General features: G+C 43.0%; 2 protein-coding genes across 2 annotated transcripts in view; one reads left to right on the plus strand and one right to left on the minus strand.

Annotated features, from left to right (window-relative positions):
- LOC121872005 (intraflagellar transport protein 80 homolog) overlaps nucleotides 1-18,903 on the minus strand; it is a 94,543-nt gene that overhangs the window by 43,398 nt on the left and 32,242 nt on the right. The window lies entirely within an intron of this gene.
- The window catches only part of LOC121872008 (4-aminobutyrate aminotransferase, mitochondrial-like), a 39,066-nt gene continuing 23,744 nt past the window's right edge, over nucleotides 3,582-18,903 (plus strand). Inside the window, exon 1 of the mRNA XM_042374635.1 lies at nucleotides 3,582-3,734. Within this exon, the coding sequence (XP_042230569.1) occupies nucleotides 3,665-3,734 (70 nt within the window). The 5' untranslated portion in view covers nucleotides 3,582-3,664. The remainder of the gene's footprint in view (nucleotides 3,735-18,903) is intronic.

The following is an 18,903-nucleotide window of genomic DNA, read 5'->3' on the forward strand; positions in this document are numbered from 1 at the left end:
GGTTGTGGGTACATTTCATACACCGCCCAGGTGTGTGGGAGGTGTCACTACACGTCAACCTTCCACGACCACCGGTGGTACAACACTTACCGGTACACTGTCTTACATAAAGAGTCATACTGGTAAGTCGGAGGCGTGGACCAGATAGTGTTGCTATACCTATATAATAATAATAATAATAATGATAATGATAATAATAATAATAATAATAATAATAATAATAACACGGGTCAAATGTATGTGAACCTAATTATCTTAAGTTAAATTATCAAATTTATCAAAAATATTAATATAAATTATTTGTTAGGATAACTCTCCCCAAATGACAATCATTCATGATAATTCCCAAACATTCAACAAATGGCTAAATGAACGCCGCTTTTTGTATGAATCTTTCATGTGTGAACAAACATTACGTGTCGTGAGCTGCACCCGAAAGCCTGATGGGCTGCAGGTTGGCCACCACTGGTTTAGTAGTTTTCGGTGAGAAGCAAGAGGAGTGGTGAGTCTTTTGCCTGACCTCGATCTCGCGTCACTAGGTCAGTACACTATCAAACGCTTCCGTCCCGGTTGTGTGTAATGTCACGTATAATATACTTCAATTGTGTGCAATACCGACAAACAGGGTAAACCACGGTTCCACGCCCACAACTACGACGCTGTATTCCCCCGGTACGATCATATGTAGGCTACTGTACAGTATACACCGTGCTCCTTGGTGTTGTCTTCTTAGTAGTGCACAAGTCACTCTTATATTAGTATACTGCCGGTGTCCTCTGTCATGTATAATAAACAAATGCACTACAGTATATTATTTATGTATATGTAAACAAGTTAAAAACCATTCAGTGGTACGTGGGTGCTGTAATCCCTATGTTAGACTCAAGTTCCGTTATATCGTTACGTAGAACCAGATACAATACGTGAGCCATTTATAATGCATATCTGTGATAAGCTTCCCAGTAGTCCCCCATTCACAAGTCTGCACCGGGTAGCCTCGTTTTCTTTGACCAACCACCTACCCCCCCCCTTAATATGGCTCTGCCTCCCACAAATCACCCCTTACCTGCTACGATATGTTTACAATATAAACACAATACTTCACATGATCGTATGAAAAAATGCCCTCCTGCAGAACCACCATCCGCCCCTCCCTCATCACCGCCAGTCATATGTAAGATTATCAAATTGTAAACCTATATAACAATTTTACGTTATTTTTACTGAATATTATATTATTATTAACAAGACATCACCGGCCAAGACAACTTCACTCAGTCACAAGGAAGACGATACACAATACCAATGAGAGGTTTCAGTCCATATTGTGTCTGTTCTTAGGTAAAATTCAACGTACGAGTTACAGTATATTTCCACACAAACACCCGGAGATAGTGGTGACTGGACCAAACAGGTGGTAACTGGGGGTGGGAGTCATGAGATAAGTGTAAGGGAAATGAAGTGTGGCGATGAGTGATAAAGGGGGGATGAAAATAAGGGAGAGGGGGAGGAGAATGTATTAGGGATAAGGGAGAAATGTAAAAGAGAGAGAGGAAGGAGAAAAGAGGTGGACTGGACTTGGAGGAATTAGGGGAGGAAAAAGGAAGGGGACAGCAAAACATGGAGGCGTTACATGTCGGAGCAAAGAGAGGAAGCCGGAGTAGTGAGGAGGAGAGTAAGAGGAAGTGGAGTGAGGGGAAAGAAGAGCTAAATGTATAAGAATAGAAAGGAGGAATGGAGTGAGAGGAGGAGGTAAAGAAAACGGGGGAAGGAGGTAAGCGTGAGGGGGGAGGGGAGATTGGAGGAGGGAGTAGGGTGAGGGGAGGAGAGGGAAAGCATAACAAGAGTATAAGGGAGGAATGACGTAGGGGAAAGGGGAGGAGAACTCAGCCTGTAAATCGAGGCTGAATCTTCACAGTCACCCACCATCTGGACAGTTTAACACACACACACACACTTTCCACTAACATGTTTTAACTTCACTTAATCAAACAAACAATATTGGATGGATTCACATGTCGAATTGTGTAAAACGAGAGAGAGATATTAAAGTAAACTTCTAGAACGTGTCTCACTAAAAGTACCCCGATAACACCACTTCAGTACCAATAACACGGGGAAATATTATAAAAAAACAAGTGTTTCCAGGGTTAACGATGACTCGGCACCAAGGATAAGCAATGATGTTTCTAAATTAGTCAACACAAAGGCCGTATGAGTGTTGAAACGAGAAGAACCTAACATATTGGCATTATAAATATCTTTTCATAAACAAGAGGCTGATAACCGTGGTTACAAGGAACAGAACACACACGGTCTCTGGTCCAAGCTCTCGTCTGCCTATTTGTTTATCGATGCAAAGGGGGGGGGGGGCAACATATAACAGGCTCTTGGCGTGATAAATAACCTTCATAAGCAGGGAGGAACAGTGTAATGCATAATAATATATAAACCATATCTTCCCTAAATTCGAAAAGTAACATTAAGTTTGGTTAGGCTACATCTAGGTTGATTCATTTCACCTGTAATAAATCGTTATATTTTGCTTACAGGCAATACATAAATTGTAAGCCAGATCCGGGTCTAAAACCATCACTTAACTTGGGTTCAGATCGAAAAAAATCGCGTTATTCTTCTCCTAAATGGTGATAAAGGAAAAGTTTTAAGTAGAGGCTCAGCTCTTTACTGTATAGACGCCATATTTGGGGATGTTGTGACGGAACTTGAGGGAACCACTAGGTCAGTACACTATCAAACGCTTCAGTCCCGGTTGTGTGTAATGTCACGTATAATATACTTCAATTGTCTGCAATACTGAATGTTTCTCATACTGCAGTCTCATTTTCATACGATACAACCTCAAGTTAATAATCTTTCTAATATACTACGACGTTAATGTATGAACGAAAAGTGTAAGACCCGGAAAGGTCTGAAAACGTTTAAAATGTGATTTCCGTTGCTAATAATACCTAAACAATCACTGACTATGAGAAGTTAAATTTTTACTTATTCCAATCGTTAGTTGGGTTGTGGTCAACAATACTTAAAAGCAAACCTAATATTATAGTACTAAATCATCAAAGCTATACATGGTACAGTACAGGTAATTTTAGGTGAATCTAGGGTGCATCGTCAAACTCAACTCTGGTACAGTGTCGCACAAACTGCAGAGCAATGCCGCTTTCTCCCCCTCATCCAGGTTTGACTCCTCCTCAGTGTTTTACAAGACTGCAATGATGCATATATTTATGGTCACTCTGGAGAATATCTTCAAAGTACTAAACATTCGTATCGTGCCTCCCAGACGAGTGAAATAATGTGAAACGTGACCATGAACAATAATACGAGACACCGATAGGTCCCTCAACGCAGGCGCCCCAAGCATTGCCAGACAAGGGATTGCTGCTATTATTTCTCACTTGGAAACTAAGGAAACGTATTTTTTCACATTACCAATATGAATTTGATAACAGTAATGTGTAAGTAAAAAGGTACATTCGATCGTGTATTAATTTAAAACCGAGAAATAAGAAGAAAGAATACACTAGTTGGTATCGGTCAAGGCTTACTAAAGTTGAAGCTTAAGGACAGAAGCGCTGTAGTGTTTACGGTGTGCGGACTGTATAACCACCCAGCGCGATATCTCCTGTGGGCAAACTACAAGATGAGGGTTCTTTCAAGTAATCTGGTGTCGCACCTGAAGAATCATACCCTCAGAAGCGCCGTCGTAACAGGTAAGACATCTCACTAAGCCAATAACTTTCACCTGTTCACCTTTATTTTAAAATGTAGGGGTTAATACATAACAAGATCAATAAAAGTCTTCCATAAAGAAAGCCTTCGAGAAACCTATGTAATGCAACATCTTGTACCAGTGGTCAATAAGATGAGTTTCAGTGGGAAGGGGTGAGGCGGGCCCTGGGAGGTATTATGCAATGACTGTCTCGGGTACACACATACCTGCATCTGACCTTTCACCCAAGTCAAGTGATTGAGTGCCAATTTATTGTACTTCATAATGTGCATACCACCTAGATAGTATAATATAAATGGGACATCACAGGCGACCAATAATTGATCAGTGGGTTCGTCGAGTCGTGTTTGTAAAATAAAAAAATTTATGCACAAAAATATAATCAGTCAGGTCAGGAAAGGAGCTAGTTGGGCTGACTAAACACCACCAAAAATCAGTAAATATAAGGAATTATACTACATTGTTGACACCGAGACTTACTAAACAACTATTTCAATAGAATGAGGAAATAATTTAAGTTAACTGAGACAGTACAGTACTACTATATACAATACTTAGCTAGCTACACGTTCATTAATTCCCATGTGACGACGGTATCATAAAGATGTTAAGATGTGTACCAAAACATTCTAATGGTATAAGCCTACTCGGGGCCGGATTCAGGAGTGGGCAAAGTGGGCAGCTGCCCAGGGGCCTCCACAATCTGGGGGCCTCCACATATTACAATATTTTATTTATTTGTTTATTCATTTGGATTATGTTTGTTTTCTTTCTTTAAAATTCACGTTTATCTATTCCATCACGTAAAATTATGTTCAGCAAGAAGCGTGATAGAAATTAGGCTAGCTACTCCTTGAAATTCATGAATACCTGGTTTTCCTATGAACCGTATATTTTTAATGAATGCTATTGTTTGTGTTGCTAATAATATATTTAGAGTTCCACAAACATATATTGATTAAAAATGAACTACATGGAATAACGAAATTGAGATTAAAAAAATATGTTTTTCATTATCACTTCCATTACGAATGCCATCAGGGGGCTGTGTTCTAATTTCCTCAATATAACTGCTTATGGCTTCAAAATTCTCCAAAGAAGTGTTCAAATTTCAACATTTTCCCGGGGGGCTTACAGCGCCCCCCGGAACCCCCAGATGTTTAGACTCGCTTCACTCTCCAACCCACCCTCTTGGGTAGTTATAATGAGGGGGGCCTCCACAAAGAGGCTGCCCATGGGCCTCCATAGGTCTAAATCCGGCACTGAGCCTACTGTAGATCATCACAAACACAAGTACAAAAGAAGCAAGTGTCTAAAAGCGAGGTAGTTAAACTACACAGCAGAACACCAGTCATTAACCACATACTGCATAAAATATATGTTGAATACAGGGGTAGGTGCGGGTCTTCTGGTTAAAATGTTCTTGTGTTTTGTGATAAACCGTTATTTAAATTATTTACCACCAACGCAATAAACCAGAGCATGAAAAACCATTAAAAAATATTTAACACATATACAGTATGGATATCAAATATTACAATTAAACCTTAACGTCTGATAATTATACACATTATCCGAGATGCAAGGTCACACCAACAAACTCTAACTTTCACTGTTGTAGGCTAGACGAAGATTGCACAACATATTAATGAGTTTGTCTAACACTGATCCCGACTACAATTGGAATTCTACGGTCAGGCTCGTGGTTCTATTAATTTTCATAGCTCCTGGATGATCCTCCCCTTTATAAACTTTAGATTTTGCCGCCAAAATTGAATATTGACGATATATTACATCACAGACAACTATGTAACCATATGAGCATCACAACACAGGATGGAGGTACATACAGTAGGTGTAAACTCAGCGTCTTACTTGGCACGAACACAAACTGTGGAGGATGGGTGTTGGCGCGCGAGTGTGACAAAGGTTTCAAGGTCTTGAAAACTGTCATGCTTATACTGCACTGCATATAGTACTGTATAAACGAGCAGTGGCGGTTCGTGACTCTAATTCGTGGGGGTGCTGCTTCAAAACATTTATAAGAATTGTTTTAATATTGTGTAAGACACACACACACAGAAATACAGTATATATATATATATATATATATATATATATATATATATATATATATATATATATATATATATATATATATATATATGTTGCCTGAGGTGCCCACCGTTTCTGTGTGGCACGCTATAACCCGTTATAGTACATCCTTCTTTCCTCACACAGCCAAACTGTGGAACCTTTTAACTTCTGTTCCCATCCTCTTACATTCTGTCTCGCTTCAAAAATGATGGTTTTCCGCGATCTTCGTGGTGATGATTAACATGCTTTTTTCCTTCTAATTTTACTCGTTTTTTTCGCCCCAAGGTCGATGACCTGTGCCCGGGTGGGCTATTATTTCCCATTAAATAATCCTGTATAATTATATAATTTTAAAGTGTGGATTTCATATACAAATATATCCAATCGTTATGTTTTTCCAAAGTTTAAACAAAATCCTTTATATAGTAATAAAAAATAAATAAAAATATAACTCTGGTTGATAATGGTGTTCTCTAACCCGTCCTGCCGCCATACACGATGCTTATGTAAGGGCTAAGTTAAGAGTGGTAAGGCTTCAGGTAGGTTACGTCAATAGACCTTGGGTTACGTCAGGAGTAGGTTAGGTCCGGGGATTAGCGAGTCTACTGCGTATGTAGGGCAGTCTTCCTCAATAAAAGAACTGACCCAGTTACGCTCACATGCGGGCGCCTGGTCGGGTACTTAATATTGGAAGAACAAATACTTATAATGTATACAGCCTTAACAACATCAACCTAGAGAAGTCGACTTGTGAAAGAGACCTAGGGGTACTTGTAAGCCCGGACCTACGGCCTAGAAAACTGCGTTAATGTTCGAAATAAGGCAAACAGAGTATTGGGTTTTATATCTAGAAGTGTAAGTAACAAGAGTGCAGAGGTCTTATTGCAACTATATCTTGCGCTAGTCAGGCCGCACCTCGATTATGCGGTTCAGTTCTGGTGCCCCTATTATAGAATGGATATAAATTCACTAGAGTCGGTGCAGCGAAGAATGACAAAAATGATTCCGGGACTAAGAAACCTTCCATATCAGGATAGGTTAAAGAAACTTAACTTGCATTCCCTAGAAAGACGAAGAGTGCGGGGAGATATGATAGAAGTATTTAAGTGGGTGAAAGGAATCAATAAAGGGGATATAGATAAAGTTCTTATAATATCCGAGCAGGATAGAACTCGGAGCAACGGATTCAAGTTGGATAAGTTTAGGTTTAGGAGGGAGATAGGAAGAAACTGGTTCACAAATAGGGTGGTGGACGAGTGGAACAAGCTTAGCAACTTTGTAGTAAGTGCGGGAACTCTGGAAAGTTTCAAAAGGAGGCTGGATAGATTCATGGATGATAGAGAGTGGTAGTAACTCTCGACAGGAGCTGCCATGCACAGGCCAACCAGCCTATTGCAGACTCCTTATTTTCTTATGTTCTTCTTATGTTCTTATTTAAGCCATGGGGTGACATGAAAGGTCTAATTCTTAAGTTCGAATTCTTTACTGCACGTACAGGGTCACGAGAAGTTCAAAGTTGGCATTATACTTTTTTTTAACCTGTGTGTATGTGAACCCCTAAGCTTAATCATGTACAGAATATCGGGGAAGTTGGGCAGATACACCCGATAGCTCCTCCACACCCACAACTCATTTTTACATTAAGTGCTAACTCAAAGTTCTCACAAACCGACTGTAGGCGTCAAATGTACTATAAACGTCCTTTTTACATAAACAAGTTCCAAACACTAGTGTCATGCCAATCTTAATCCCGTTATATAACCCCGTAAGTGTAAAATACATTGCTAACCTTGAGAATCCAGGAAGTAATGTACGCTTATTTCACCCACTTAACCGGAGCTGTGACTAGGACTGACTCACTCTAGGTACGACATAAAAGAATGTAATCGAAAACATTTCTAGAGGCTTCTCCTTATCACAGTTAGGGAAACATTGTCATTTAGAATATATGAGAACCCTGACGTGGGATTTTCCCTCTGGCTGCAAGATCAGTTAAACTAACAGCAAATTTGACCTTTTTATGTTCGTATCTAAACGAGCCTCTTAAATGCGTTCTCAAAACACCGCCAAAGTAGAAAAATAACCTTAGAGCCTTTGAGGGTCCGGACACACCAGTGGTGATGGACGGCAGCAACGACTAACGTAATCAACAATACCAATATTGTACTCGGCAAGTATTTTTTCTTTTAGGTCGCGCACTTATGACTGACAGCTCAACAGCTGAGCCATAACTATGAGTGTTGATCACATTAAGGTGACCTTGGCCGCTGGTGGTGTAACATTGCAAAGCTGCAACAGCGCTGTTGCATCGTATCAATCCTGTGTGGCCATTTTACTCAGGCGTTTTTATTTACCTTGTTTTAATTAGCTAATTACCTGGAATAAGAAATATTGGTGTCAAAGATTCGGAATGTACGTCAAGAACTGGCATTAGATTATTATATAACTTACACACTATTATTTAGTTAGTTCACAAATTGGATTAAATCACATGTGTTAAATGATCAACGTGGATATAAACTTGAGGGTGATGATAGTAGTAGTGATAAATTGTATTTGTAACAACAAAGGAGTGAGAACTGCACACTAAAATACACTGCTAAATTGAGTGTTTTCTTGATAGTTCTCAATTTGATTTATGTAATCAACCAATCGTATAGCACTTTGGGTAGTTCAGTTAGTTGAATGTGTGTCTCGTAAGCTTGGCGACCCGTTTGGGGCAGTGTTTGAATATAGGACTACATGCTGCTGACCTGTAGGTGCACCAGGAGGCAGTGTGGCCGATACTACAATCAACCGCCTTCACTTCCTCAGAAATATTATTGGGAACCTATTCACAGCTGGATGGAATTGGGGTGCCCCGGGCACAAACCAGCGATTCTTGGGACGGGGGGAGTGCTGTATCCACTCACCCGTTGCTTCCCTTAGGAATGATTAAATTCAGGTAAATGAGGTAACGTCACACAAATCACGCGGAGTTTTAAATCACACTATATCTTATTTGGTATATTCTGAAGTACCAAAATTGGTCACAATCCCCAAAGTTTTAGGTGTTACTGCAGCAGTGTACTGTTCATGGCAGCGTTTGGTCACAAAACTCTGTAGTAAAAGGCGAAACGGTGAATATTGTCAAGATAAGCAACTTTCTATATACAGTACTTCACATGTACGTCAGTGTGGTAAGGTGAGACAAGATAGGGAAGCCTAGCAGGTCATACACTACACCTCGCCGGAGAAAACCACAAGAAACTATCTTCAGCAACACATTATTCCATCCATAAGTGTTGGCGCTCAAAATTTCACAAGCACAATTTTCTTCACTCCTAAATGACCTGTACGCTGGACCACAAGCGTTCTTCTTTCAATTTTATGGATATTTTTTTTATTCTTCACATACACTAAACGTCATTTTATTTGGTAAATACATCATAATGTTTGATCGAGCTTTGTTACATAAGACAGCAAAGAAGCTTAACAAGTGAGAAACGGCGCATCACTGGGCGCCCACAAGGATGAACGGAACACAACCATTGACGGGGAATTGTCGCCGATATACAGCTGTGTACCATGCCCCTCCCCCCTTGCCACTGGCGAGTAGCCAAGTATTAACAATACGATGGTAAAGTTAGGATGACTGTATAACTTGTATAAAACATAGAGAAGTTAGTAATTCATGGGAAGTAAACATATATTTCTTGGGCTACACACACACATTAAGAACATAAGAATGGAGGAAACTGCAGCGGGCCTATTGGTCCATACTGGGCAGTCCCATTTACACCCAACCCCTATTGCTCATATATCCACCCAACTTCTGTTTGAAGCTATCCAGCGTATTCGAGTTAATGGTGATCTTTGGTAACTTGTTCCATTCATCCACTACTCTTTCCAAACCAATGTTTACCTATTTCGCGCCTAAATCTAAATTTGTCTAATTTAAAACTATTGTTACGAGTTCGCTCCTGGTTGGATAGTTTGAGTACCATGTAACAAGTCCCCTTTGTTTAGCCCTGACTTCCATTTATACACCTCTATCATATCGCCCCCTCACTGCACGGTAAGATGTAAAACACAAAACAAGGTGACCTGACCTGACTCGTATGAATAGATTGTTGTGGGTATAATGTATAGTTGTCTCCACAAGAACGTACCACAGCCCGGGAGTGTGGGAGGGCTCTAGTATGAGATGTGGCATCGCAGCACCGTAGTCATGGCTGAATGAATGGGCGTAAAACATTGAAATTATCCTGTTTGCGATAATATACAAACAATAAAGAGTTAAATAGATAAACGAACCTGCAATACGTGTTATGTAGCATTGTTGTGTAACCACGACCATTGACTAAGACTGAACTACGGGGAACCGACAAACGGTAAACCACGGTTCCAAGCCCACAACTACGACGCTGTATTGCCACCTCTCGTAATGTACTGCGCACATCATTGTCATTCCTAAAACCCCCATTTAATTCATATTACGCTATATAACATTCAAATCCACCGCTTGTAGAACCTCAGAAAACGGGAAACATTGATAAAGAACAACTCACCTACTCAATGTTACTAGACCATGTGTTGTATTGTACCCAGGTATAGTTATATCATATCAAGTGTATGTATTCATAGCATTAAGGATCACTCAGGGTAGGCATAAGATGAATGTTAAAGTCCAGTTGAGCCGGACGAGTGTACTGTAAGACTAAGTGTGGATCAGGGTTTGAAGGTCCTACTATTTACGTCTGTGAGCGTGTAGCGAACATAACTCCAACAGATATCATATGAAAATACATGAGAACAATGATCTGGAAAAAGGATAAATGTATCAGAACTATGTGAGGTGTTGGAAGTGACCCAGAAACTATACTTGAAAGGAAATATCTTATATGCTTCGGTATGAACTTAATACACCTCGTATCCTCACGTGACATATACCCACGACAGGTACAGTGATCAGAGAATCTTATGTCTGTGTTCAAATAGTGCAATGTGTGAGAGGAGGATCCCTCATTACAGTTTTAAGTGAAGTTGATACACCCCCGCCATGAACATTCAGCCTTTGTTTTAAGGCGCGTCATGTACCCGCCTCGGGTGTGCGGCGTTGATATTATAACCCAATGAATTTACCTACGAACTAGCAAACCAAGACCTTACCTTAGTGTGTAATTTAGGATTAAAATATGTGTTTATACGGCATGAGTGACAATATACCGAAAAGTGTTCAGGTGAGAACCATAAGAAATAAAAGTAAAAATTAAAGATTGGAAACTGTACAGTAGGCCTACGCGGTGAGGAGCGGCGGGGCACTGCCCTCAGTACCCTCCGTTCTACGGTCACCTCAGGTTCCATGCGGTCGGAGTGCCTTGCTGCCCGGCACCCATTATCCCTATGAGCGTCCCAACAGGTGGTGACTACTCCCAGCTATGCCAATCCACTGTGAACCTGTGGATTTCCAGCACACCACTCCAAATGAGTAGTCACAAATAAGGAGACCGTGAGAAACTCTGCGGTCGTCATTTGGAGCGACCTATAATACCAGGTGTAGAAATAGTACTGGTATGTCTCTTGGTGAAGCCCTCGTCTCTACCCACCGAGGGCGGTGTGCGAACGAGGTGCCTGTTGTGTATACCTAAAAGTTACAAGAAGTCCCATACCTGCAGGGGTGGAGTGTAACTTGTGTGTTGAGATGGTGCTACTATGTATGATAACCGACGGTGCTATATTCCATACAGGTGGAGCAGTCTGATGTGTTAAGCGATAGTGTAAGGAGGAATGACCGAGGTAAGGTGGTCACAGATTGTTATACAATAAGTATGTGCATAACACGCCATTAATGTAAGACGTCTGGTGCCCATCTGGGTAACCAACATTTTCGTTGTTCTTCTGAGGAAGGCCAATTCATGTGTATGTTTTTTACCAGTATGCTTTATAAGGAATAAATTAATTAAGACATGTTATGGTTTCACCCTTCTTTCCCCTTATCGATCTGGTCAATGGAAAACTTAGCCCAATGCCTAGTCCACTCTGCACGCTACCTAACGAGCTACATGCTGTCCAGAGGGGGTCTGGTGGCAGTGACCCTTAGAAGTTAAGATTAGAGTTAAGTATTCCCCCTTAGTATTAGTGACCCCAGTCTGGCAGTATAGTAAATATTGCCCCCCGGACGATCACATGTAGGCTACTGTACAGTATACACCGTGCTCCTTGGTGTTGTCTTCTTAGTAGTGCACAAGTCACTCTTATATTAGTATACTGCCGGTGTCCTCTGTCATGTATAATAAACAAATGCACTACAGTATATTATTTATGTATATGTAAACAAGTTAAAAACCATTCAGTGGTACGTGGGTGCTGTAATCCCTATGTTAGACTCAAGTTCCGTTATATCGTTACGTAGAACCAGATACAATACGTGAGCCATTTATAATGCATATCTGTGATAAGCTTCCCAGTAGTCCCCCATTCACAAGTCTGCACCGGGTAGCCTCGTTTTCTTTGACCAACCACCTACCCCCCCCCTTAATATGGCTCTGCCTCCCACAAATCACCCCTTACCTGCTACGATATGTTTACAATATAAACACAATACTTCACATGATCGTATGAAAAAATGCCCTCCTGCAGAACCACCATCCGCCCCTCCCTCATCACCGCCAGTCATATGTAAGATTATCAAATTGTAAACCTATATAACAATTTTACGTTATTTTTACTGAATATTATATTATTATTAACAAGACATCACCGGCCAAGACAACTTCACTCAGTCACAAGGAAGACGATACACAATACCAATGAGAGGTTTCAGTCCATATTGTGTCTGTTCTTAGGTAAAATTCAACGTACGAGTAACAGTATATTTCCACACAAACACCCGGAGATAGTGGTGACTGGATCAAACAGGTGGTAACTGAATGTGGGGGTGGGAGTCATGAGATAAGTGTAAGGGAAATGAAGTGTGGCGATGAGTGATAAAGGGGGGATGAAAATAAGGGAGAGGGGGAGGAGAATGTATTAGGAATAAGGGAGAAATGTAAAAGAGAGAGAGGAAGGAGAAAAGAGGTGGACTGGACTTGGAGGAATTAGGGGAGGAAAAAGGAAGGGGACAGCAAAACATGGAGGCGTTACATGTCGGAGCAAAGAGAGGAAGCCGGAGTAGTGAGGAGGAGAGTAAAAGGAAGTGGAGTGAGGGGAAAGAAGAGCTAAATGTATAAGAATAGAAAGGAGGAATGGAGTGAGAGAAGGAGGTAAAGAAAACGGGGGAAGGAGGTAAGCGTGAGGGGGGAGGGGAGATTGGAGGAGGGAGTAGGGTGAGGGGAGGAGAGGGAAAGCATAACAAGAGTATAAGGGAGGAATGACGTAGGGGAAAGGGGAGGAGAACTCAGCCTGTAAATCGAGGCTGAATCTTCACAGTCACCCACCATCTGGACAGTTTAACACACACACACACACTTTCCACTAACATGTTTTAACTTCACTTAATCAAACAAACAATATTGGATGGATTCACATGTCGAATGTAATGCTATAAAATATTCACAAGAAGAAGATTACATATAAATAGAATATTGATAGTATAAGAGTATAAAGAGAGGAAGACTGTGGTAGCGTGGCCGTGATAGTTATTTACTCTTATCGTACACTGGTCGTGTCTTACACGTCAATACACATCTATTACGATCTTAAAGGCGACTTCTCAAACACTGCTTCGTTACAACTCTTTATTAATTACGAACATGACATGGACACATTAATAACACCTTCTATTGAAGTTACTAGGACATTATATTTACGTTCCTAGGACATCATATTACGTTACTAGACACTCTGGTTCTCGGACACGAACATGAAATGAATACACTTCCCACGTAGGTAACTCATCCCATGGAAAGCTCTGACAAACACTCACGTGACCTAGGGAAGGCCTAGCAGGGAGACTGCTTAGCTGGGACACTGGTGTCGGGTGGGCGACTGCTTAGCTGGGACACCGGAGGGAAGTCTCGGTCCTGACCGGAGGCGACTTGCCTCCGGCCCTTGACTTCTCTCGAGCAGGCCTGGTGGTGTAGTAGCTGGCCACCTTGTTACAAGACAACTCTCTCTCTGCGAATCCCGAGGGAGGACCAGGACGTCCTATATATTGGGATGCGAGCCGTCAGGTTCAGCTGGCCGGGGGGCGGCGAAGGGTCTCCTTACATTTGACCTCGCAAATGTGAGGTCAGGTCTGGACTTTTCAGAACTATCTGGGAAAGTCATCAGGTGGGGCCGTGTGTATATTGGGAGAGCAACCGTGAGAGTTCCCCTACACTTGACCTCCCAAACGTCGGGTCAGACTGGAGTTTCTGAGATGTAAGGAGAAGTCATCAGGTGGGGCCGTGTGACACGAGAGGCCCTGGTTGATTTGTGGCCCCTTGAGTTGGGCTCCAAGGGTTACATTTGACCTGGCTAATGTGAGGTCATGTCCGGCCTTTGTTCAGAGAGTAGGTTATTGTATATTGGAAGAGAGTCGGCTGGTGCCTTCTTACATGTTTTGTTGGGGCCACATGTCACATGGGAGGGGAGCTAGGCTGATTTACAATCCTTGGTCAACCGCAGAGTTACACTTGACCCCCCTAATGTCGGGTCAAGACTGGCCCCCCTCTGCGGTGTAGGACATTGTGTATATTGGGAGAGAGCCGGCTGGTGCCCTCTTACATGTGTGACATGGGAGGGGGAGCTAGTTGATTTACAACATCCTTGAGCACCTGCGAGGGATACCCTTACACTTGACCTAGGGAAGGCCTAGAGTTTCTGAGATGTAAGCTGTGGTCTGACAACCCCTCACTACAAGTACCCCGATAACACCACCTCAGTACCCCGATAACACCACTTCAGTACCCCGATAACACCACCTCAGTACCCCGATAACACCACTTCAGTACCAATAACACGGGGAAATATTATAAAAAAACAAGTGTTTCCAGGGTTAACGATGACTCGGCACCAAGGATAAGCAATGATGTTTCTAAATTAGTCAACACAAAGGCCGTATGAGTGTTGAAACGAGAAGAACCTAACATATTGGCATTATAAATATCTTTTCATAAACAAGAGGCTGATAACCGTGGTTACAAGGAACAGAACACACACGGTCTCTGGTCCAAGCTCTCGTCTGCCTATTTGTTTATCGATGCAAAGGGGGGGGGGGCAACATATAACAGGCTCTTGGCGTGATAAATAACCTTCATAAGCAGGGAGGAACAGTGTAATGCATAATAATATATAAACCATATCTTCCCTAAATTCGAAAAGTAACATTAAGTTTGGTTAGGCTACATCTAGGTTGATTCATTTCACCTGTAATAAATCGTTATATTTTGCTTACAGGTAATACATAAATTGTAAGCCAGATCCGGGTCTAAAACCATCACTTAACTTGGGTTCAGATCGAAAAAAATCGCGTTATTCTTCTCCTAAATGGTGATAAAGGAAAAGTTTTAAGTAGAGGCTCAGCTCTTTACTGTATAGACGCCATATTTGGGGATGTTGTGACGGAACTTGAGGGAAACAGTTATATGCAGGTTATTGTGGTGAAGGAGGGCAGGTTACAGATCAGTTTGGTGAAGGAAGACGGGTTACAGGTCAGTGTGGTGAAGGAAGGCAGGTTACAGGTCAGTGTGGTGAAGGAAGGCAGGTTACAGGTCAGTGTGGTGAAGGAAGGCAGGTTACAGGTCAGTGTGGTGAAGGAAGGCAGGTTACAGGTCAGTGAGGTGGAAGGAGGGCAGGTTACAGATCAGTTTGGTGAAGGAAGACGGGTAACAGGTCAGTGTGGTGAAGGAAGGCAGGTTACAGGTGAGTGTGGTGGAAGGAGGGCAGGTTACAGGTCAGTTTGGTGAAGGAACGGCAGGTTACAGGTCAGTGTGGTGAAGGAAAGGCAAGTTACATGTAAGTGTGGCGAAGGAATGCAGGTTACAGGTCAATGTGAAGGTCATAGGTACAGGTCATGCGTGCAGCACGTGGGATTAAACAATCGAACCTGTGTTTTTGTAGGTGGCCCCTACCTCCCTCTTCACCATTGGGTAAGCACTAAGAACTCCACTGCGACACGGAGGCCACACCCCCGGCCACGCCCCCATCTGTCCCTCCTCCTGCGGCGGCTGCCACCCCACCCACCCCACAGGACCTCCAGATTCTCTTCAGTCTTCCCACATACTGTAGAGCTTAAAACTTAACTCACTCTTTCTCCCTTTATCACAACTATCCCATTTCTCCTTCAGTCTACTGTCGAGGGTCTTGACATTCCTTTATACGTTTAAAGGAGTCTCATCCCAGCCATCTGTTTAAGGGATCATTCCTCGGGTTCCCCGCCCGCATCACGGAATCTCACGAGTTGTATCCTAATCGATTCCTCCTGCCTCTCATCACCGGTCGAGGCCTTATTGGTCTCCCCCTTACGACTTATATAATGCTGGCCACCTCTTCCCTCCAATTCCTCCCCCTCCTTTCCTGGGGGTTCTTTCTCCTTCTCATATCCCCCCTCTTTGCTCCCCTTTTCTTCCTTTCTCCCATTCTCGTGTCTTTCTCACCCTCCCTGTTCATGTAATACTTAACACACACCTCCTCCATATCTTCGGACTCAAGCTAAATCACTTTGCTAATTTTTTGGTAACCCCTCACCAGTCTCCCTTCCCCTACCCCTCACCTGCCTCCTTCTCTTCCCTTCCAGACCCCTCCATCACCCCTCCCCCACACGACCTCTCTTTCCCCTTTTTTTGGAAGTCTTTTATTTACCGAAGTCGATACAGACAAAGGAGAGACCCGCTGGACTGATAAAGTTATATCACAACAACATCAAGTGGCTGACCACGTGCGTCTTCTTCACTTACCTTACCCCCAACTAAGTGACGAAAATACACCTGGTGACACAGAACCACACCAGAACACTTTTCAGTTCTCTGTAAATGTTCTTTACTGGGCATCAATAGACTATTTCAGGCGTCTACGAATACGTTTTTGGCGTCTACGAATTAACACGTTTTTAGGAGTCTACGAATGTTCTCCAAAATACTGTACGGCTGACAGAGTAATGGCTGGCAGATTATATTTTCCCACCAACGAGATGTTTTTCATAACAAGACTCGTGAAAGATACTGTTATTATTATTATTACTTACTATTATTATTACTTACTATTATTATTATATGGTTTTCCCTATTATTATTAGTAGTAGTAGTATTACATGCAGTCTTGTTAATAATATTGTTATTATTAAATTGTTTTAGTAATGTTTGGGTGATAAATAAAACTGTTCTTGGTTCTCGCGTGCACCAACAATAATAAATTTTGTGGTAATAAGACCGAAAAACTAGATCAAATAGCGTTTTGTCATGAGGATGGGGTGACGTTTAACGAGAACTGAGGTGACGTTTAACGAGGCCTGAGGTGACTTTAACGAGGCCTGAGGTGACTTTAACGAGGCCCGAGGTGATATTTAACGAGGAATGAGGTGACGTTTAACGATGGCTGAGGTGATGTTTAACGAGGACTGTGGCGTAACAGTGGTTGCTGCTGTCAGTGTCCGTATAGCTGTTGATTACTGGTACTTACGCCAGGGTATTAGCTTTGTGGTCTCATTCACTAACCGATGCCCGCCTTTCTTGACCAGTCTGGTGATGTTTTCCCAAGAGAGGGATAGTTTTTCTCAAGATCTGCCTAAATCACTCACCCGCTGTTTCTTGGTCACTCGTTTTATTGCATATGTAACTAATAATAGACACTAGCATCATTTATACCGAATATTCAACACGAGTCAATTGGTTTCCCTGTGTCTTCTACACCAAATGTTGTTTCCTGTTAGTAACTTCAGAAATGATTCGTAAATATGAATTAGCATTGTGTACCTCAGTCCAGTTTCATGGTCATCGTTTTGTTTTTGTTTTTCATTTCAATTCACCACAGTTCTGACTTACAAAAATTTTGGCGGGAAAGGCATCACCTTCACACAGAATCTAATTTATGTAAGTGTCCAGCGCAGAGTGGTGGTGGGGAACGGGGGGGGAGAGCTGTAAGTCACCTATGGCCCGAAGTGATGACGTGTTCTAGTAGCTAAAGGATCCACACTGACCTGTAACCTGCCTTCCCTCGCCACACTGACCTGTAACCTGCCTTCCTTCGCCACACTGACCTGTAACCTGCTTTCCCTCGCCACACTAACCTGTAACATGCCTTCCTTCGCCACACTGACCTGTGACCTGCCTTCCCTCACCACACTGGCCTGTAACCTGCCTTCCCCCACCACACTGGCCTGTAACCTGCCTTCCCTCACCACACTGGCCTGTAACCTGCCTTCCCTCACCACACTGAAACCTGCCTTCTCACACCTGCCCTGTAACCTGCCTTCCCTCGACCACACCTGCCTACACTGACCTGTAACCTGCCTTCCCTCGCCACATTGACCTGTGACCTGCCTTTCCTCGCCACACTGGCCTGTAACCTGCCTTCCCTCGCCACACTGGCCTGTAACCTGCCCCACCACACTGGCCTGTGACCTGCCTTCCCTCGCCACACTGACCTATAACCTGCCTTCCCTCGCCACACTGGCCTGTAACAACACTGACCCCTGCCTTCCCTCGCCACTGACCTATAACCTGCCTTCCTCGCCACACTGGCCTGTAACCTGCCTTCCCTCGCCACACTGACCTGTAACCTGCCTTCCTCGCCACACTGGCCTGTAACCTGCCTTCCCTCGCCACACTGACCTGGCCCCTGGCCTGTAACCTGCCTTCCCTCGCCACACTGACCTGTAACCTGCCTTCCTCGCCATACTGGCCTGTAACCTGCCTTCCCCCACCACACTGGCCTGTAACCTGCCTTCCCTCACACTGGCCTGTAACCTGCCTTCCCTCACCACAATGGCCTGTAACCTGCCTTCCTCGCCAACCTGCCTTCCCTCTGACCTGTGCCTTCCCTCGCCACACTGACCTGTAACCTGCCTTCCCTCGCCACACTGGCCTGTAATCTGCCTTCCCTCGCCACACTGACCTGTAACCTGCCTTCCCTCGCCACACTGGCCTGTAACC

The sequence above is a fragment of the Homarus americanus genome, unplaced genomic scaffold, assembly GCF_018991925.1.
Source record: "Homarus americanus isolate GMGI-L3 unplaced genomic scaffold, GMGI_Hamer_2.0 scaffold51476, whole genome shotgun sequence".
Classification (NCBI taxonomy): Eukaryota; Metazoa; Arthropoda; class Malacostraca; order Decapoda; family Nephropidae; genus Homarus; species Homarus americanus.